At 35.5% G+C, this 23326-nt stretch overlaps 1 protein-coding gene across 2 annotated transcripts in view; it reads right to left on the reverse strand.

The window, feature by feature from the left end:
- REL (REL proto-oncogene, NF-kB subunit) overlaps positions 1–23089 on the reverse strand; it is a 35934-nt gene extending 12845 nt beyond the window's left edge. Inside the window, exons 1-5 of one of the 2 annotated variants that reach the window (XM_060168788.1) lie at positions 22959–23089; positions 22773–22831; positions 12664–12806; positions 10133–10281; positions 5640–5731 (exon numbers count right to left, since the gene is read on the reverse strand). In XM_060168788.1, the coding sequence (XP_060024771.1) occupies positions 5640–5731; positions 10133–10281; positions 12664–12806; positions 22773–22782 (394 nt within the window). In that variant the 5' untranslated portion in view covers positions 22783–22831; positions 22959–23089. Of the gene's footprint in view, positions 1–5639; positions 5732–10132; positions 10282–12663; positions 12807–22772 lie in introns of both variants that reach the window. The other variant, XM_060168787.1, reaches the window with a different exon arrangement.
- Between the last annotated feature and the right edge of the window lie 237 nt (positions 23090–23326).

A 23326-nucleotide genomic window follows, 5' to 3' on the forward strand; every position in this document is an offset into this window, starting at 1 on the left:
TTATTTTAAAAATTCTGCAATGTGAAAAATGATAGTTGAAAAATCTAGCAAAAGAAAGCATGAGACCAATCAAATTCTCTTAAATTTCTCTTAAACTAGTTTAAAATTTCCCTTTATATGTGATCAAAAAGATACATACAAGGTAACAATTATTCTCCTTAATCTATCTTTAGCAATAAATGTCACTCCTTAGTCCTAAGAGCAGTGTATATGCAATAAGAATTTCATTTTTATCAAAAAGATATGATCATGATTTGTTTTCAAAGTAGGGATTAAATTTTTTAAATCAATTATAACACCTACTAGCTCTAGAGATGTGACTTTTCTAAAATTTTAATTATTGCTAAATATTACTAAAATTTAAAAAGTAATTAACAGAGCAAAAATGTACAGTATATAGATTAACAATTTTAAGAGCTATGTCTTATTTAAGGGGAAAAAACCAAAGTTTAGTTATAATTCTTTTAATTTCTGTTACTTAAAATGTATAGTTATAATAAAAGCTAACATTTAAGCGCTTGTGTGCCAGGCAAAAGGTAAATGGTCATAGCAGTCTATCATTAATTAGTCATTCTTTCAACGTATTTATTGGGCTTCTATTATGTGCTAAAACAAATGCTAGACAGAGATATGAAAAGACAGCCTGCCCTTAGTGAGATTAGTGTCTGGATGAGAAACAGATGCATAAACTAAAATTACATAATGTAACGTGAAAAGTGTTATAATGGGAGTATGTTCAAGGAGTACTGAAGGCATAAAAGTGCCCCAAGTTCTGCACAGCGTAATAAAGAAGGCTTTCTAAAATGACTGCAATGAAGGATAATGAAGTACACAAGAGCTTTTTTTTCTTCTTGCTGTTTAGGCTTTAAGTTTTAAGTGGTGAGGAAAGGCTCTTATTTTCTTGTATTAAACCAGACTTTTAGAGACAAGAATCTGTTAAGAGACTACCTGTCTTTTTAAACTGTATTCTCTTTCAGACTACCAAAATAAAATAATCCCCCCAAACCCAACTGCAAAACAGCCTTTGTGCTCTCACAACAACTCAATGTCCTCTGTACATGGAAAAAAAGTAAAGTGACTAATAAAACAGAATTGCAAATACTGTATTGTAAAAATCTTATGGATTTTAATCACTGAATATTAGAATTCCTTATATGTCATTAAATACATAGTTAGAAAGTGACAATTAAAAATTTTTTCCCTGCTTTTGCAGTAAGAGTCCCCTATGAAGTCTAACTGACATTTTTTTGGTGCCAGCTAAATGGACACTGTTAAAATTTGATAATGGAGCCCTTAAATAAATTCCTCACACAATTTAGACTTCAGCACGTTATTAGATAATTTGAACAGGTATTTTACATGAAGCCTCAAGTTTAATACTACTTGACTGTTATATGTCCCTATCTGCAAGAGACAGTTCCTGTTTTAAAGAACTAATGGCAAGAAAGATAAGGACTCGCCTTAAAACATCCTAGATACATGCAAAGTAAAAATAATTTTTAATAGTCTTTGCATTTTCACATATTTGATCTTTAGGGAACAGACTGTCATAATGAGATAGTCTATAGGCCAGAATTTGTAGACCCTATTCTGCTAAACATTTCCAATTCCATTGTTTCTATATATCATAAAGATATAACACAAAGTCGGCTAGTATCTTGTTATCTTTACCAGTATAATTTTCCTGTGTTAAGTGATACATCTATAAAAAAGTGTCAGTTCAGCTCTGACAAATTCCTACATAAGTGGTAGAATTTACCAGTATATCCTGAAAATAGCACAGAATAAACAACCAAGAAAGGTCTATAGCTGAGTTCAGATTATTTTAATTAGTTTTTAGGGTTTTGAGTTTTTTCAGGGGATTAACCATATTAGAATATGTACAGCACTTTGGGAAAACAGAATACTTTGCTCTGAGAAGGTCACAGATAGCTTGAAAGAAGTGTCCCTTAAACTTGAGGGATGAGCAGAAAGAATTCACCATGTAGATTAAGGTATTTCATGCTAGGAACTGCACGTATAAGAACACAGTAGCAAGAAAAAATATGGCTCTTCCAACATGACAAGTAATTCAGAATGGCCAAAAGTTCAGATGGCATGTGTACACTCAGTGCTAGGGGAAGGACGGACAGGAAGTTGAGGCAGAGGATGACAGCTAGAAATGACGCTGGAATGGAAAACAAGGATCAGATTATGAAGGGCTTTAAATGCCATGCTTGAGAAACTGAATCTAGCAAGTATATCAGGGTTTCTCAAAGTGTGGTCCATGGATCACTTGCATTAGAATCATCTAGGGCAGAGATTTTCAAATTGTAGTTTGAGACCCAATGGTCATAAAATTAAGTTAGTGGCTTCATTAAGCATTGTCTTAAAAAAAAAGAAAAAGAAATGGAATTGAATAGAATAGAAAGCATACTGCATGTACTAAGAGTTTAGGACCCATTGGTCATAAAATTAATTTACTGGGTTGGACATGCATTTACTTTAAAAAAAAATCAAATGGAAAGGAATGGATTAGAGAGTATACTGCATGTAGTAAGAATATTGTTTTTTATCTATGTGTGTACGTGTGCATGTGTATGTATTGAGTAGACAAATAAAATCTATTTCCTACTGTGAGCTGCAGTTAAGAAACACGGATCTAGAGGCTTCTTAAAATGCAGAGCCCAAGGCCCCACATCAGACCTATCAAATTAGGGGAAATGTGGCCTGGATTCTACATTTTTAGCAAGTACTAAGGGATTCCTATGCACATTCAAATTGAGAGTCACTGGTGAAGATGATGTGGAGTCACTGAAGGATAATAAGCAGAGTTCTGAACTGATTCATATTGGTTTCAGAAGAATCTTTTTGGATGTAGAGTGTATAAACTGCTTGGAGGGTGATCTAGAATAGAGGCAGGAACACAAGTTTAGAGGCTATCAATAACAGTCCAGGCTAAAAACTGATGTAAGCTTACATTCCTACAATGGTAGTGAGAAGAACAGAGATGACTGAGAGATGGTCAGGGTAGATGAACAAAACAGTTTTTCTGGAATAGAGAATGGTTCATGAAGAGGAGCAGTGGACAAGAAGGTAGGAAAGATATGTTGGAGCTACATGTGGAAGATTTCCAATTTAGGGCCATTTCGTTTTTAAACTATTTAAGGAGCCATTGCAACTTTTTAATCACAATAATATAGTGATTATATTAATATAATCAATAATAATATAATATCAATAATCAATAATAATATATAATCACAATAATAAAGCACTGTTCTAAGATTATTCTAATGGGTGGGGGCGGGGAGTTAATACAACAGTTAATACAACAAGCATAGTTGAGATAAAGCAATGTGCCTGAGAGCCAGGCTACCTGTTTTCAAATCCTAGCTCCACCAGGTATTATTTCCTTAGGATAATTTTCAAAAGTGGAAAATTTCTGGGTCAAGAGTATGCTCATTTAAAATTTTGATTTATTGCTAAAGTAAAAGGCCAACTTTTAAATTAAAGTGGCCATCAAGTCTAGGCATAGTATGAAACAGGGATAATGCAGTATAAAACAAGGAGATTATAAATAATAGCTACCATTTATTAAGTATTATTTGTATGTCAAGGAGTAAATGTTAAGTACTTTATGTACACTATTTTATTTAATCTCTGCTTTACAGAAGAGAAAACCAAAGCTTTGGTTACTTAACTTTCCCAAGTCACGTAGCATGTACAAGTGGCAATGCTGGAATTCAAATCCAGATCTCCTGACTCCAGTGGAAAGGGCATTAAAACGGAAAATGCAGGAGTCAAAAGGCAGATGGGCCATCTGTGGAAGTTTGGGGGGTTTTCTGATTTTTGTTTTTACCAATCCAGAACAAGGCATGATATTAATAACATATACTCATATAGCACTTAGAATAGTTCCTAGTACATAATTAGTGTTTTACATATTTTAGTTCATTTAATTCTTATAACAACATATGAAGTAGGTACTATTATTATCTCTACTTTATAAATAAGGAAATGAAGGCATAGAAAATATTTAAGGAAAAAAAAAATCACACAAGTGGGACTTCCCTGGTGGCCCAGTGGTTAAGAATCCACCTGCCAATGCAGGGGACACAGGTTTGAGCCCTGGTCCGGGAAGATCCCACATGCCACAGAGCAACTAAGTAACTAAGACCATGCACCACAACTACTGAGCCTGCATGCCACTACTACTGAAGCCCACGCGCCTAGAGCCCATGCTCTACAACGAGAGAAGCCACCACAATGAGAAGCCCACACACCACAACGAAGAGTAGCCCCTGCTCACTGCAACTAGAGAAAGCCCGCGCGCAGCAACGAAGACCCAACACAGCCAAAAATTAATAAATAAATAAATTTTTTTTTTTTAAAAAAATCACACAAGAGTTCAAAGTCTATATTCAATGGAGTTTTTTTAGTAAATTGAAAATAACTTAAATGTTTATTAATAGATGACTAGATAAACAAATTAAAGCCTACCCAAACCACAGAATACTGTTAAAAAGTAAACTAGATTTATAAGTACTAATATGGAAAGATGTTTAAGATATATTCCTGAGTGAAAAGTACGAAGTAGTAGATTAGGAAGTGTAACATGACTCCATTTGTATAAAAAATACATGTGTGTGTATATATATACATGACACATGTATAAAGAAAATTCTAGAAAACTTTACATCAAATTTAACAGTAGTCTCTTACAGTGAGTAATACTGAAGAGAAAGAAGGGAACTTTTGCGTTATACTAAATAGTATGAAAAATAAAGACCTAGAGAAAAGAGATGCAGACCTTATAATTCATAAAAACACTACTTGTCTATGAGGATATTCTTTAAATTATCATCATATCCCTGAAATTATTTTTAAACTACCACAAAAAACACAAACTAACAATATAACGATATCTTAAATATGACAAAGAAATCTATTCTTTGAAAATTTTATAGTTGTTCAATACCTGAATCATGCAGATTTAAGTGGCTGCAGATGACTTTACAATGGAGACCACTGTAGTGTAGGGTGTCAGCTTGGTAGTCATTTTTCTATTCAAGAAATATAGCCCTCACCTATTCTGTAGCAATTGTGGCATCATTACCAGGTGCTACACCAGACAGTGCCATCCCCAACAAAATCCACTGAACAGTAAATATCTAGCCGTACACACAAATATACTATGAAAATATTTTGTATAGCCTCTACTATTTCTATACTACTTCCACATTGGGATTAGTTTAAGTTTCACTGTTGAATATGCCCTTGAGTTAAATGCACTCCAATACCTTATAACCACAGTGCCTATTCAATATTCAGAGGGGGGAGTATATATTGTCTGCTGGAGTGGCAAAAGGAAGGCCACATTCCAAAAGAATCAGAATATTTTTGAGAGGGTTTTCTTATAGAAAACAATGAAACTCTTCACTGATAGTAGAAAGCCTTGTGTGAATAAGATTTTTTTTTTCAATACTGAAGCATTTTAAATATACTTTAATCCTCATTTACAGGTGTAAGACAAGTATATAAGTTAACACAGAACTTAAGACAGCTTTTAAAGCACAGGTTGAAGATACAAATAGAAATCCTTTATCACAATAAGTCAATATCCAAATAATAGAATTAATTAAATCAAACATACTTACCATTGAAAGGATTGATTCCTGCCCTTATTCTTGAAATAATAGCTTCTTTTACTTCTTTTTTTTTTACACATCGAATACCCAAATTTTGAAAACTAGAAGGAAAACACAGAACTTTCAAATTTCCTTATAGCTGAATACAAGGACACATAAATGAGGTTTTATTAAAGGATACTGCAAAAATCAAGCATATAAGCAGCACTGAAAGGTCATCATAATGTCAGATGGAGATATTAAAAACATGAAGTACATTTCCAATTGCTATGATAAAGATGTGAGGATAAAAAAATGGGGCTATATTTCTAAAAGAACTGTTAAAAGAAAAGCAGTGTATACTTTATCACTTTTACATACAGTATTTTATGGTTAGATCTTACTAATATTCCTGCATCAAATATACCAAAGTGGACAAAGATTAAGAGGAAAGCAACACCAAAAAGCTAAAATTCACCTCCCAAACGAATTCACAATCAAATCAATAAAATCTGTACATTTGATAATGTAAAGCAAAAGTTGTAAAAAGATGCCCACAGGCTGACACCTACAGGTATAGTTTTGCTGAGCTCATAAAAGTGTTGACTACATTTTTAAAAAATGTGCGTAGACTACCAACATTTAAAAACCAGGTAACTGCATATAAACATTCTGGATTTCTGGCTTCTCTTGAACATTTTAAAGGTCTGGCAACAGCAGATTGGCACAGAAACACCTGGCTGGAGCTAAGCACCTGCAGCCCCATTTATACAGGGCTCTGCAGTTCGCTACAGTGCCTGCTAATCCTCTTACACCTCAACCTCTCCACTCCATGGACATCTGGTTTTTGACTTCAAATGACTTCACGGCCAGCAGCAGTGGAATATGTTTTGTGCCTTATCATATGAAGTTATAATAATCATTCATCATAAGAAAGCATCAAACTACATATTTTTTTCATTAGAAAGATATTTAATACCAACAATAATATTTAACAAAAGTTTCAAAATGTCATTTATGGAAAATTTCTCAACTGCTACAAATATTACTAATTTGCATATGTGTAGTACAGATGATGGTGGGGGGAACTCCCCTACCACCACCAGTCATACTTGTTCCCACATGGAAAAACCATGACATCATTAAAGTTGGGTGGGTGTGAATAAGGAAGCAAAACTTGGTTATACTAACATTACTATTTGTTCAAACTTGACATGGCCCTTTGCACCAGGAGGTCGCTTGCCTTGTTTGCCCCCTCCATGCACTGTTGTCTTATTGTTCATGCTCTTCACATTCACCACACCTGTGATTTTGTTAGCACCTAAAATATCTTTAACATTTCCTTCTTCTGCCTCCAATAATTAAAAAGTCAATCTTGAACTTGTAATCCTTTCTCGAAACCCTGAAATCATGATTGTCTTCCTCAAAAGTATTCCACTTCTTTGAAAGATTCTTAGGTTGGTTCTCACTTTTTCTTTGACAAAAGATTTTAAAGAACTCTTTGTTTTTATATATTTATACACTACTTGACAGTTTCATCTGAATAATCATATTTGACTCCTATTCACACACTGAAATTCTGACATGAGGAAACCAAGGATCACAGAGATTATCTGAATCAATTACTCATTCATTCATAGTCATTCAACAAGTTCTGGGGTTCCTACTACGTACCAAAAACTCTGGTAAGTAATGGGAGTATACAATCCCTCCTCTCGTGGAGCTTACAGTCTAGAGCAGGGGTTGGCAAACTATAGCCCATGGACTAAATCTGGCCCACCACCTACCTGTTCTTGTAAATAAAGTTTTACTCGAACAAACTTATTTGTTGGCATATTATCTACAGGTACTTTCATGCCACAACAGCAGAGTTGAGCAGGTACAGTAGAGACCACAGGGCCTGCAAAGCCTAAAATATTTACTGTCTGGTCCTTTACAGAAAAAGTTTGCTGAAACTTTTTTTCTAGTGAAACAGACATGAAGTAATCACACACCAAGATGCTAAACTGAAATCATGACAAGTTTTATAAAGGAGATACACATTATGTCACAGGAACCTATGATGGGAGAGAGTTGATCAATTAGTATGTTGGTGATGGAGTCATGGAGAGAAGTGGATAGATTCAAGACCTATTTAGGAGGTACCTGTTAGTGAATTCAACGTGTGCACCTCTGTGAGGAGGTGTCAATGATGACACCTATGTTTGGGGCTTTTACAGCAACTAGTAAAACAAGGTACACTGGAAGACCAATTTTGAGAGGAAAGAGGTATATATGATCAGGGTAAGATCATAGTTTGGGGCATATTCTATTTGAGGTGCTTTTGAGCTATTTAAGAGAATATGTCAAAAAGGCAATCACCCTTATTACCATTCCCTACTGAAAGAAACCAGGGATCCTTAGAAACAACTGAAGATTTCAAGGCTTGGGCAAGAAAAGTATGAGTAATTCTTGAACACTTCGCTGTGTCAGAAAGTAAAGAAGTGCTCGAAGAAAGATGGGGACATGTCAAAAGGACACAGGAAACAGTTTGAAGGGGCTTGCCTTGGTCAAGTTTGGGTCAATTTGAAAATCAAAATAATAATGCTAGTAATGGACTAGCATTCAATTATAATACACTGAATAAAAGAATCCATGTGTCTATAGTGTTATTTTTTCAACTGAGGTAGGGAAAGATGGAAAAGTTCTTTACAATAGAATGCCAATTAATATCACCAATGGGAAAAAACTAATATAGCGTCTCCTAAAACATTATTTTGAGAATAATACAGCATCACCTCTGTAGATTTCTCATCCAAAATATTTCATGTTAACATGAAATTATTATTCATGGTAACATGGACATAATCATGAGCAACCATTCAGACTAATCCACATTGAACAACATTCTTCAAAACAACCTAAACTCTTCAAAAATGTTAATGTCATGAAAGACCAACAAAGGCCAAGAAACTGTTCTAAATCAAAGGAGACTAAATAAGCATGACACCTAAAAATAATGTATGATCCTTAACAGGATCTTGGATTGAGGGGAAGGGTAGGACAGCCCTAACAGGCATTATTGGGCATCACTGGACATAATTAAGGTAGTCCAAAAATTTAACTGCCTGTAACTAGGATTGAGAAAGAACAGCCAGAGAAGTAAGAAGTAAAACAGGAAAGTTTGTTCTCACTAAATCAGAAATCAAGGAATAATAATGTTCCAATAAAGGAGTAATCTACAATGTAAAATGCTATTGGGAGGTCAAATAATATAAGCAGGAAATACTTCTTGCCAAGTTTGTATAACTAGATAGTTTATGTTTTGTGTTGTTACTGAAAGAGGAATATTTTTAAAGTATACTTTCTAAATGGTTACTGCTAGTATTTAAGGAGGCTACTAATCTTTTCCTATTGCAATTGGTTTCATTTTTCCTCAAAGGCAACACATGTTCGTTACAAAAAATGAATTATAAAATAAACACCAGTTAAAAGAACATAAAACCCCACAATTCTTCCCACCCAGAGACAACTACTATCAATACCTTAGTGTTTATACTACTATGTGTATGTACACATTTACTTTTGAAAAAATTATTTATCACGTACACCTGAAACTAAAACAACATTGTTAATCAACGATGCTCCAATATAAAATGAAAATTAAAAAAATTATTTATCACACATTGTTTTAAAGCCCTATTTTATTTATCTAAATATTGGGAATATCATTCTATACAAAGACATATTTGCAAGGTTATTTTTAAGGCTACATAGGAGTACACTGCATGGATATACCAGTTTATTTAACTAATCCCCCTTTGTTTATTATCTGGATTGCTTCTAACTTTTTGCCATCACAAACAAAGCTTCAATGAACATCGTTATAGCTAAATTTCTGAACATGCTTAATTAGAAATTATTTCCTCAGGATAAATTCCTAGAAATAGAATTGCTAGTTCAAGAGACATTCATATTTTTCAGGCTTTTGCTATGTAGTTGTTAAAATGCCTACCAGAAAGATTATATTTATTTACACTCTCACCAATAGGATGAATGGATCCATCCAGCAGCCTCAAACACAAACTATTACATACTTTTTTAAAATCTTAGAACTATTGCTGTATGTTAATTTTATAACTGCCCTTTTCAAATAATAATTCCAGTTTTCCAGTTGATTTTCTCACATCTGGCAATTTTTAAGTTAACTATCAATGAAAAGAGAGTAAAAATTTATGAAAGAAAATATTTCATAAGTTGTTAAAACTAAGAAAAAAAATCGCAGCATAAAATAAGTTTGTTTACTTTTAGTTACAATAAAGAAGTATTCCTGCTACCATCATGGACTGTGTCTACTAATAAAGAATGAAAGGGTAGTTCCAATGCAAATGATAAGAAAATGTAAATGTATACTATAGTAAGTAGAAGTACAGTGAGGAATTAGTTTATTCTGCTAAAAAATAACAGATGTACATGGATAGGAATCAAGAGCATTCATTCTATGCTTATCCTATTCCTAAAAATGTCTGTGACTGTGTACTTACAACAAAGGTCTGCGTTCTTGTCCAAATTCTGCTTCATAGTAGCCATCTCTGCAGTCTTTTCCTACTAAATCATGAGGATGAGGTTTATGTGGGATATTCTTTGTTACTAATGTAATTCTCACTTTTCCTTTTCCATAGTAGTTCATAATCTGAAAAGGGGGGAAATTAAATATATGATCCATAAATACATCTCATTAAGAACTGATCTACAAAATGAGAGTTCAATTTATATAATACAGTTAGCACTGGATAAATAAAGTCCAATTGACTGGCAACTGCAGTTTGGATGAAACTTTACAGAGAATACCAGTAGAGGAGAATTTTACCTCTCAGTTCCTTGGCATATTATTTTGTGCCCTAATTCAATTGGTCATATCATCTGATTTCTGCTTATTTTCCGTTGAAAACAAGTAAAATTACACCAAAATATTATCACAGAGCATGAGGAAATTCTAAGATGTTGAGTCACTGAATGCCATGCTCTTATATTCATTGTCATACCATAAACATCCCTTCAAAGTATATATTTAGGGCTTCCCTGGTGGCACAGTGGCTAAGAATCCACCTGCCAATGCAGGGGACACAGGTTGGAGCCCTGGTCTGGGAAGATCCCACATGCCACGGAGCAACTAAGCCCGTGCACCACAACTACTGAGGCTATGCTCTAGAGCCCGCAAGATACAACTACTGAGCCCGCGTGCTGCAACTACTGAAGCCGGTGCGCCTAGAGCCTGTGCTCCACAAGAGAAGCCACGGCAATAAGACGCCCACGCACCGCAACGAAGAGTAGCCCTCACTCGCCGCAACTAGAGAAAGCCCACACGCAGCAATGAAGACCCAATGCAGCCAAAAAGCAAAAAAGTATATATTTAAGCCATAATGGAAATGATAACACACAAATATGATCATTTTACTTAATACATTACATTCCATTTAAAAAAATATTTGTTAATCAGTAAGCATACTGCAAGTGTTCACTGTATAACAGGCAATAAATCTAGTTGAGTTTTGCAAAATTAAGTTTTCACACAGAACACTGAGAAAGAAGAGAAGAGTTAAACATGGGAGAGGACGGAAGCATGTGGGGATGAGCTAATGTTTAGGTTGGAAGCTGGCAAATTTGCAAGCACAAATGACAAGGCAGTTAAGTAAGAATAGGTGGTTTCACAGGTAAAAGGGCATTAAAATTCATAATTTTGAATTTAAACTTAATTTGAACAGTAACCAGAAAGTATTTATTGCTTTTCTGAATAAAAGAGAAGGTAACAACTTAAATGTGTAAGGCTGGGAATTCCCTGGCGGTCCAGTGGTTAGGATTCTGTGCTTCCATTGCAGGGGCACAGGTTCGATCCCTGGTTGGGGAACTAAGATCCTGTAAGCCGTGTGGTACAGCCAAAAAAAAAAGAAAAAAGAAAAAAGCATAAGGTAGGCTAATGTAGAACTCAAGCTGCAAAGTTGTTTAGAACATACTGGAATGGTAAGGATATAGACCTTAGAAATATTAAAGAGAATGTATAGAATAAGCTGAATTATGGAGAAGAGCTAAAATTCGCTCTTAAAGGAATAGAAGATTACTGTTTTCTTATTTACCTTTTATTAGCACCTCTCCCATTTTAACATTATATCAAAAGACTTAGATCTAACTCAAATCTATATTGCTAACAAAAAAGTGTGATAGAAGATTGGAATTTGTAATTCAATATGTAATTTTGCCATTGGCTTGTTATATAACTTAGCATTTCCTTTAAGTTCAATAGAGTAAACTCTGTAAATAATCTAGTTATAAAATAGTGAATTCAGATCTGCTGATGAAACATTGAATAAAACTTTTCAAAAATCCACTCTGCCATTAAGGTTTTAAATTGGCATTTAAAGAATAAAAAAAAAATCATTAAAAACTGAAGGAAATGTATATAAATATAAAATACAAATATGGTATAGTTTATAATTATAGTATATTACCAAAGTCAAACTGCTTTCGAAATTTATGCTAATATGAAAAAACTATATTTAAAAAGTGACAATATTTCAAATCAGTCAAGGCAACCCAGAGTATCAGGGATAGGCAATAAAGGTAAGGGGGAAAAAAGACAAAAAATGTTCTCTTTTTACATAGACCCTAGATTAACCAAGTGACTGCAGGAAGAATTCTAATTGAATTCCCAAATCCATGTTTTCAATCTACAGAACAATTCTGATCACCTCTGCAAGGAGAGAATGCTTTTTCCTCATTAGCTTTTTGTTCCGTGAAAGGGATCATCATCCAAAAGCTGCCAATGTATACTAAGCACTGGGAATCACTCTACTTAGATTAACACACAATGTATAACTATCCACAGGGATGAAGAATCCATGCTGTACTTAATAAATGTCCCTAGAATTCTATGCAGTATATAGATCAATTAAAAAGAAAAAAAAGGAAGAAAAGCTGCTGGAGATCACTGTGAAGAAGCTGGGTCTTTAACATAGTTGCTGTAGCTAAAATATGAAGCAACTAAGAGACAGACACACACAGGAGAATGGTCTATTACCTGGATAGATGGGTATGTTCGGTTGTTGTCTGTGCTGTGCTCCCCTGGAATGCTGCCTGCTGATCGCCCTTCACATTTGTATCTAAAACGCATTCCCCTCTGCCTGGGTTGTTCAATTATCTCTATACGTGGTTCATTACCACCTGAAAATTTTAAAAGGGGGGAGGGTGAGATTAAAATAGGAATGATAATGGATATTGACCATTTTGTTTTTTATAAAACAGTAGACTAAAAAATTTTCCCTCTCAATATTAAATAACAAGGTTGAAATGTAATTATCAAAGATTGGGTGGCAAAGACACTCTTCTCTCTCATTCAAATTGAGCTCCCGTACAGTGTAAACACAAGTCATTCAAATCATATTTACTGGTTAGCACTTTATTGTTTAATATCTATAACTAATGCCAGAGTGAAGTTCTGTGATAACCACTTCAGAGATACCCACTTACATGAGACCAAGTAGAAGGGTTTTTCCCCAAAATTCTCCCAAATGGGTCAAGAAGATAGTATTCAAAAGTACAATATTATATTCCAAAAGTGACTTTGCTTGATTTTACATTAGACTTAACAGTGGACTAAAAGACTGTTCATTGAAAATGAAAATGTATTTAAATCCTCGCAGAAGGAAATGTTAAGTTTTTTTTTCTCCATTGGAATCTTAAAGGACTTATACATAGTACAGCAAAACAAGTTCCAGAAGGGACTTTACGCTCAAAAGAATTTTCAGTCAGTCCCACCTAAAGTATAAGACACAACAGAGGAAAAGAAAATAACTATTTACTTTCTATAGCAAATGTAATTCAAAATATATACCTTTAGAATCAATACGGATACACAGAACAACATGGATGAATCTCAAAATAAATACGCTGAGTGAAAGAAGCCAGATCAAAAGTGCACATACTGTTATGATTCCATTTATATAAAACTCTAGAATATGTAAACTAATCTATAATGATAGAAAGCAGATCACTGGTTGCCTAAGCATAGGGGTGTGGAGTGGATGGGGAACTTTGGGGAATGACAGACATGTTAATTACTTGATTGTGGTGATGATCTCAAAATTGTATAAATACATCAAAAGTTATAAAATTGCATACTTTAAACATGTGTAATTTATTGTACATTAGTTATATGTCAATAAAGCTGTCTAAAACATATGCACTTTTGCCCCCTCTTATTATCCAAATCATGGAAATGATCCAAATCATGGAAATGACAGTTTAATAAAGACACTCAAGTGTGCTTACAAGTAGGGTACTTAGCAATGTATCTTTATTTCAGGGGTATAAAGATGCCTTCCACTAAAAAAAACACCCCAAATCAAAACCCAAAACCCCCCAAAAAACCCTCCCTCAATCAGTTTAGTGATTTCTAAATTCCCACAATTAAGATATCCATTTATTTGACTAAAGGCTTATCCTCTGTTATGATGCAAGCAAATCTTCAGAAAGGGTAACACAGTGGGTATTATCAGTGCAGTATGGGGAAGAGGCCTTTTGAGTACTCCTCAGCCACATCTTAACATTGAAGACCCTGGAAATATCATATCTCTTAAGTTTCCTACTCTATAAAATGGAGATAATAACAATAGCACCTACCACATAGGGTTGTTGTGAGTATTAGAGATAACATGTGTTAGGTTCTTACCAAGTATCAGACATATAACAAATATTCAGTAAATGGTCTATTATTATCTTGAATGCTTTCTTGAAAACAATGATTTATAGTGATACCATGACAGTATATACACAACTGCTTCTTTCAAGGATCTTACAGAATAGTGAGGCAAACAACACAAATTATTAGACTATAGAGGAAGGAACAAAATTTTGTTTATGCTAACAAAATTCTGCATAAAATTGTAATAAGAACAAAAGAGTCAGGAAAGCCTATGTCAAAGGAAAAAAAGAGGTACTGAAGCAAAAGGGTGGGGAGGGGGAAGGGAGAAACGCAGGCATTCTAGAGAAAGGGAAGAGTGTGTCCAGAGGTGGAGGCACAGTAAAAAAGAGCCAAAGAATCACAATACAGCCCCAATGGAAATGAAGTACACTTCCACCCTTAGAAAGAGAACCAAAGCCAGAGTACATTTGGAGATTTGGATTTCATTCTATGAGCGACAGAGAATCAATGTAAGGTTTTATGCAGGGGAATCACATGATCTGATTGACATTTTAGAGTAAGAATTCTGGTGGCAGTGAACAGATTAAAAGGAAAAGAGAAAGTAAGGTGATCAATTTAGAGGCTGTTACAGTAATGTGGGCAATGATGAGAGTATTTCTGAAATTTGGTAGTGATAATAGGAATGAAGGATTATTTAAAAGATAAAATTGACAGTACTTGGTGACTGAACGAACATTAGGGTTAAGAGAAAGTAAAGAATCATTGATGGCTCCATATTTTCTACTTTGTGTTACTAAGTAAAGTATTACTGGTATCTTTAATTTGATTCTGTTTGGTTTAGACTCCTTGTGCTTGAATTTACTACCTATTTGTTTATTCAAAAGGCAAAGAGCCAGGGAAAACTGACTTTAACCTAATCAAGTTAATAATATTTATTTCAATTTTACTGAAAAATGTAACGCACGCAGATGAGTATTTCAATTTTGCATCCTTGGGAAGGATAAACTGGGAGATTGGGATTGACATATACACACTACTATATATGAAATAGATAACAAATAAGAACCTACTCTATAGGACTTCTCTGGTGGTCCAGTGGTTAAGAATCCGCCTGCCAATGCAGGGGACACAGGTTCGATCCCTGGTCTGGGAAGATCCCACATGCTGCGGGGCAACTACTGAGCCTGTGCGCCGCAACTACTGAGCCCATGTGCCACAACTACTGAAGCCCATGCCCTCTGGGGCCCATGTGTCGCAACTACTGAGCCTGCGTGCTGCAACTACTGAAGCCCTCACGCCTACAGCCCATGCTCTGCAACAAGAGAAGCCACTGCAATGAGAAGCCCGTGCACTGCAAGAAGAGTAGCCCCTGCTCGCCGCAACTAGAGAAAGCCCGTGCGCAGCAACAAAGACCCAGCGCAGCCACAAAAATAGAACCTACTGTATAGCACAGGGAACTCTACCCAATACTGTGTAATGACTTATATGAGAAAAGAATCTAAAAAAGAGTGGATATATATTTGTATATATATGTGTATGTGTATATATATATATATATATATATATGATTCACTTTGCTGTACAAGAGAAACTAACACAACATTGTAAGTGAACTATACTCTAATAAAAAAAGACAAAAAATTTCACAACCTTATATATCCTTGTAGGAGTATTTAAAAGAAAGTACATTTTCCTCTGAAAACGAAGTTCAAAATACTCAACAGTATTTTTTAAGTAATATCTTAAATCATCTTTGTGGTTGAACTAAAGGTCAAATAAATCCCTGCCCACTGCTTATTTAAAGGTGTCTTAGTGGGAAGTTGATATAGAATGACATCACTAATGGTAAGTGGCTAACTTTTGAGGGAGGAGTGTGAATAAAAGTGCTAGGCTTAAAGTGAGCACTCAAATATTTCATTGGTTATACAACACTTCCTTAAACTAGAAAGTGTGTTTAAGAAAAAAGTCTGTAGACAAGAGAACAGAAAAGCAGTTGCTGAAAGATTAAATAAAACATTTTCTAAAGATTTTTAAATTCTAAAAATGACAAATATTAGTTATCATATAACATCAAGTACTTAAAAAAACCCTTGAACTCTATTCTTTCTATTGTAGAAGCTCTTTATTGGTAAAAAGTCTAACAACCAGAGTTTACTGTAATATTCTCCATTCCCCCAGCTGGAAATAATCTTCCCCTCCTCTAAACTATCACAGCGTTTTGTTTATGGCAATTATTGCAAATAACTGAAGTTAGGGAAGACTCACTGTTTTATTTCTTCTTGAAAAAAAGCTACTTGTTTTATTTCTTCAAACAACTTGTTTTATTTCTTCAAGCTACCTAAAGGCAGGAATTGTGTCCTACTCATCAGTGCCTTGCACAGATATTCAGTAAATATCTGTGGAATGAATGACTGAAAATCTAAAGATCTTTTTGTTTGTCTACATTATGCAAACATTGAAAGACTATATTAATAATTATTCACATTTTCCTTATTAGGTTGTACTACTAAGGAAAAAAACAGTGCTTTGTAAGTACTAAAATCGCTACACCTTCATACTCCTCATACCTATTCATATTCTCATTTCTTTACCTCTATTTATAATTTTAAAAAAATTCCCAGCTATAAATCGTTTATAATATCATGCATCAGTACAGTGTATCAGTTACTTCCTTCCTCAGTACTCTGTTCTGAAGTGCCATCCTTCCTGAAGATAAAAAGTGGTGAAATGCAATCATCTATGGAGTGGAAGTTGGTAAAACATAAATCAGGGAACTGTAGAGAAAATGAGTACTCTTAACTAAGATTATCTCAAATCACTACAGTTTTGAAAATCATAGAAACGTCTTCAAAAGTTGGTTCTAAACAAGCTGATTACTGTACTTTTCGTTAACCAATATTATGCACAGCTGGGATTGACCCCTAAATTTTTAACAGTATTATAAAATGCTCATACAGACCAGAATAACATTTGAAATATAGCCAAAATGTCTGCAAGATATATTTATGTTTTTATTTGCACTTAGGCAAGAAAGAGTGCTATTTGAGTTTTTAAGATTAAAAAAAGAAAGTACATTGGAAAAAAAAGAACGTACATTGAAATAAAAGATAAAAGTGGATGATCAACTGTCAGACAGCTAGCACTGGGACCAGCATTAATTGCACAGTGAAAAGATGTTAATTATAGTAATTAAAACACTGTTTTAAGGCACTTTAATATACATTTCTCATTTGATCCTTTTAACTTTAGTCTCATAAAAACAGGACAGGAATTATTATCCCATTTTACAGTTGCTAAAACTAAAGTTCAAAATTATATAAAGTTATAAGAAAAAGAAATTATGAATGACATTAGCAAATATGACAGCTGGGATCCCAGGGGGGTCAAATTCAGAGAACAAGCAGCATAAAAGCAGCTGTGGATAAAGTCACAATAACTGATATAGCAAATAAGCTAAAATAAATGCAAATTAGTTTAAGAAGATAATGCATCTTGGCACAGGCAAGTGAGTATTTAGATGCAATGAAATTCCTGGAACAAAGTTCATATTGGGGCTATATATCAGAATCACCTAGGTAGCTTTTTCAAAAAACATACATGTCCTGACCCCACCTGAGATCTGCTGAATAGAGATAGAAATCCATCTAAAGCCCAGACTTGTTTCTGAAAAAAACTTCCCAAGCAATTTGAACACACTCCTGATTAAGAACCATTGCCCTAAAACACAAAGAAGTGGAAACAACAATGCACATATCTGGAGAAGCAACCCCAAAATTCATGTACAAGGATGAGCCGGGTGATGGACAGACTAGGTTGAGGAATTCTGACTACTTGTAACTCTCTCCCACTCTAAAAAGCTTACCCAAATGCAAGCAAGAGAAAAAAAGCACTATTACAGAGATAGCCTTCAACTGCACTGATATTTAAAATAAATCTTTTACAAAATTAATATTTTAACTATCATCAGTAACACTTCTTACAAGACAGCATGCCAATGTGTGAACACCACAGTTTTGAATAACTGACTAGAGACTGAATCTCATTCACTGAAGTACAGGATAACAGATTGCCTGAGACCCAAAGGAGCAAATGGAGTTACCAATATATTCTTTTCTAAATATCACCTCTACTCACTTTGGAGAAAAAGAAAAGACCTGTTCTTCTTTCCTCAAGCCCAACTGAATTATGTTGATGACCTTCTTTACCTTAAGACACAGGTGAGTTTTTCCATTTCTTCCCAATTATGATAAAAATTTAGAGTTACCACTTCCTACACAGAATTGTATCCAATTAACAAAAGGGCAAGGAAAACTCAAGCCTATTCCCATAAAGACAGAAAAAGACTAACACAGAAGGTGCAAAAGAAATCAAAGGAAGGATAAGTTATATCAATCAAATTAGCAAAAGGACACGTGGTTTATTTACTAAGCAATTTTTTATTTACTTTCTTCTTCAGAATGCTTACTATCATTTAAGTGGACAAAGGAGACTGCCTCCAAACATCACTGTCAACTTCTACTCCCCTAGTTTAAATATACACAAAACTACTTCAAATTATTTAAAAGTAAATGGGCATGCTTACATATTCTTGAAAGATATATTTTCTATCTAGCATCTGGTCTAGTCTATTTTTATGAAACCTTAAGGTTTCGTAAAATTCTAGAATCATCAGGATACTGAAACAGTATTAAGTGCCAAGTGTTTCTAGGAGCTCCTGTTTCCTAGAGGTCTGAGTCCCAAAAGAGCTCCAGTACAGAAGAAAACTAACATTTATGGGCATGCATTACCTCATTTGCTCCTATTAAGACTCTGCAGTTGTTATACCCATTTTCAAATCATAGAGTGGCAGAACTGGAATAAAAACCAACCCAGGTCCATCATGGACTAAAATCCAGGTTTACTCTAATATATCAGGCTGACTCTCTCATCTGGGCTTTAAGAATCCAAGTAAGGGAATTTGCAGATGAGTATTTGACTGATGTATGCACCACAAGGTAAATAAAATATGTAAAAAATTTTGGCAAAGAGATTTTACTGCTAGAGATTCCACTGCCATTGGGGTGTGGGGTGGAAGAATAAGTCCTGAAAAAAAATTTTAACTTCCAGGGTGAAAAAAGTAGAGAAACGAAATTAAAAACAGATGGCAGGGCCAAATCATCTGTCTGGATTAAGACCGTCAGATTTAAAAATAAAAATTATAGGATGCCCATTTAAATATGAATTAAACAAATAATTTTTTACTGTAAGTATATCCCATGCAATTATTTGGGTCATGTGCCTACAAACACAATCATTTGCAGAAAACACAGATGAAAGAAAGATGGAACAAAAGGAAATTCTGAGTCCCTCAAATTATATTTGAGAAAGATACTACACACACCCCAGATGTTCCCAATTATGAGTCATCATGATTCCTCCCTAGTCATTTCACTTGCTCATTCCCTTCACTCTATGTCTATCATATATCATCTTAATTCTTTTATACTACTGTTATCTCTACATTTTCATGTGTTGCACTTCTGAAGCTGCCTTCATGTTTATGTGTTCAGTCTTCTACTAAAAACAATAAATCACTGTCTTTACCTATCAATTCCAGCTCCAGTTTTTCATTAAATTGTGTCGTACTACACTGAGTTTTTCCCCTTTACTCAAGACAAACAGTTCTCTTGCAATTTACACTACAAAGTTGGTAAGTAGTGCAAAGTTGGTAAGTAGTACACGATATCTTCATGTACTTCCTATTATGTGACGTAGCAGAACTATACTAAAGAAAACTGTGAATATGCTATACATAAAATAGATAAGCAACAAGGATTTACTGTATAGCACAGGGAATTATACCCAATATTTTGTAATAACCCATAATGGAATATACCCGAATATGCAAAAAAACCCCGAATCACTATGCTGTACATGTGAAACTAAACAATACTGTAAATCAATTATACTCCAATTTAAAAAATAATAATTTTTAAAACTGTAAATAAAAATAAATTACCTAAATTTTAAAACATATTTTACCAAATACAGTACTATTTATTAGTAAACAGAGCTATGCGCACACAGGAACATTTGCACTTTCTACTGGAACAATGAGAAGCTTTAAATTCAGACAAAAAAAGAGCTAATTTTATTTATACTAAACAGGATAGAATCATAAATATACAAGAGTAATGACTGTCTATGCATACCTTGGATAGGACTGAGAACATTTTTCTTAATGCCTGTCCTCATTAATTGTGTCAAAAGACTGGAACCAAGGTGTAATTTTTTTTAAAAAAGCAATAAAGACAGCTTAATAGAACTTGAGCTGTGAAATCCTAAATAACATAATTTAATTGAACAAAATTCAGAATCATACATAAAGTCCCAGTTATTCATGGTACTTATATAATTTTATTTATGAAATAATGATCTGTTACTTTCACGTTATACAGATCATATATTCAACTACAGACACCTATTTACATATTACATCCGGTAAGAAATGGTCTTAAATGCTTGGTAATCAATAAAAAATACTTTTTGAGGTTTTATACAACTTTACTACAAACAGACTCTAAACTAGACAATGGTAAACTAATGAAGCAAAAGTTTTTTTGTCGTTGTTGTTACTCTTTCGGTTAAATTACTGTTTCAAAACAGGATGGGAGTTTATAATTTTGTGAATGTTTTTGTCTAAGGTCTTTACTGAGTGATTAAGGACACCCAGACTTTTCCTCAGCAGTTTTCAGACAACTGAATTACAACTTAAATAACTTGTTATATTTTAAACAGTCCCATTTTAATGCAACTCCAGAAAACAGGAAAAACAAGAAAAGAAAATTACCCTACAACTTTCCACTCCTTTAAATTTTTTCCCCTTCAATTTAGGAAATCAGTCCTCACAACAGAACAAAATATAGTGTCATTAAACAAGTTTAAATTGTATCACATTTTTAAATGATGTGGGTCTTAGGATACTCTATATAAATGGCTAATTATTTTCTTTCTCTTTTGAAAGAATTAGGAGTATTACATTCATGCCATATATCAACAAAGTTTGGTTAAATTACCAGAAGGCTGATTTTTTTTTTCTTATAATGCTGGCTCTTCTTTAACTTTCATACAAAATCTTTCTGATAATCAATAAATTTACCAAGTGTTTCAAGTCACTTTGCACTTTTAATTTATACACGGTTTGAATTTATGAATTTACAGGATTATCTGAAAGTTCAGGGTCACTTAGGTGGCTAAAGAGAAAGTTGAAATATGTTAAACTACATTTGTATTCTCACATGAAAACCACAGACAAACTGAAATCAAATGTCATGTGAACCACCCCAATTTCCTTCTCAGCCTACAGCACTAGCTATGGATTTGTTCTGCTCAACCCTTTAAAAAAAAAAGTCCTTTATGCTTTCTACTTCCTCTTCTCCGCTAGTCATCAGCCTTCTACTGAGGGTCACTGAACCAGGGAGTTGGGAGGATGCGGGTCAAGCATAAACAAGTCTCCCTCTGTAGCCTCCTAGCACAGGGTTAATCCACACTTTTAGGCCCCCCAGCCTCTGCTCACGCTGCTCCCTCTGCCGGGAAAGTGCCCCCATAAACCTTGCCAGACTTCTGTAAAGATCCCACTCGAATGCAGTCTACCTGATTTACTTCCCTTAGATTACAGGCAGACCTAAACCATGGCTGGATGTGAGGCTCCCTCCCTCACCCTTTAAGCAGTTTCTTGGTAAACTGGTTTCCCCCAAAGCAAGAGATCCACGCATTTATTGACTAAAAGTAAGTATTCACATAAGTGATAGAAAGTTGTTTTCATTCTTACTCATATTTTAAAGCACGGGGATTCTAAAAATCCTCTTTTCCCCTTCTTTCCAACAAAGGAAAACAAAACAAAACTCGACTTCTGTTCCATAAATTAGAAAGTACGCACTTTACAGTAAAAATGATTCACTTTGTTGAAGCAACATTTCCACGTAAGACCTGTTAAAATACCACTGGTGATTTTTAAAGCCGCACCGCATTTTGTCCAACTGTCAGCACGACAGCGATCACCTCTTGGCAACTGATGAAATTAAACTAAAAAAGATAGACCTCTCCTGAGGTCGGAAGGCTCCTCGTTCCTGTTCTAAAACGTAAAACCACCGTTTCAATTTAAATCAATTTTTAAATACGGGAAATCTTCGTTCTCCTTTATTTAGATTCTTATTACTTCCCTAATCCAAAAACCAAGTCTTTGGGAAACTCTAAGGCTCCGGCTATTATAATGGCATCAAATTACAGAGCGTGACTTTGATTTCGCACGCAAACCCTGAACCAGCTTACTTTTTTAAAAGGCTGACAGTTTGCCAGAGGCGATTTTAAAGACAGAATGAGTCACAACCAAAATTGAGCGCCCGAAACCCTGAGCGGCAAGACCCTCGGACGCTCTCCTCCTCCGCCCCCGCCGTCGGGGCCAGGCTCGCGCCCGGCCCTCGGTAGCCCGCGCCGAGAACACTCACCTGAGGCCATGGCTCAGCTCACCGCGCCGCCCCGCTCCGAGCGTCCGGACCCGAAGCCGCTGCAGTCAATCAGCCCGTTAGTCAGGCGGCCAAGGGACCTCTGCCGGCGGGATCCCCAGTCCCCCTGACCACCCCCGGGTCCTCCTCTTCCTCCTTCCCGCCCTCCTCTGGGTTTGCGGCTCACACCTTCCCACCCGCTTAATTCTCGCGCTCCTGTCACCCGGCGTTGCCCGTCCCGGCTGCAGGAGCCAGGAGGCGGAGCGCTGCTACAGCTGAGGGCAGGTCGGCCCGAGAAGCGAACAGCCCGGCGGGGTGGGACTTCCCGCGGCTGACGTAAACTCCTCACCGCCGCTTCCCCCGGGCTGGGGCGGGGGCGGAGCGTCTTGCGACCGGCGCGCGTGCTTCCGCCCTCAGCGGCCCGCGCCCCGCCCCGCCCGTGCCCGTGCCCCGCCCGTGCCCCGCCCGCTCCCCCGGAGCCCCGGTGGGCTTGGGACCTCGTCGCGGAAGCGCGAGCGCGGGACCTTCGGGAGCGCAGGGAACGCTGGGAGCCGGGA

The sequence above is a fragment of the Lagenorhynchus albirostris genome, chromosome 13, assembly GCF_949774975.1.
Source record: "Lagenorhynchus albirostris chromosome 13, mLagAlb1.1, whole genome shotgun sequence".
NCBI classification, from domain to species: Eukaryota; Metazoa; Chordata; class Mammalia; order Artiodactyla; family Delphinidae; genus Lagenorhynchus; species Lagenorhynchus albirostris.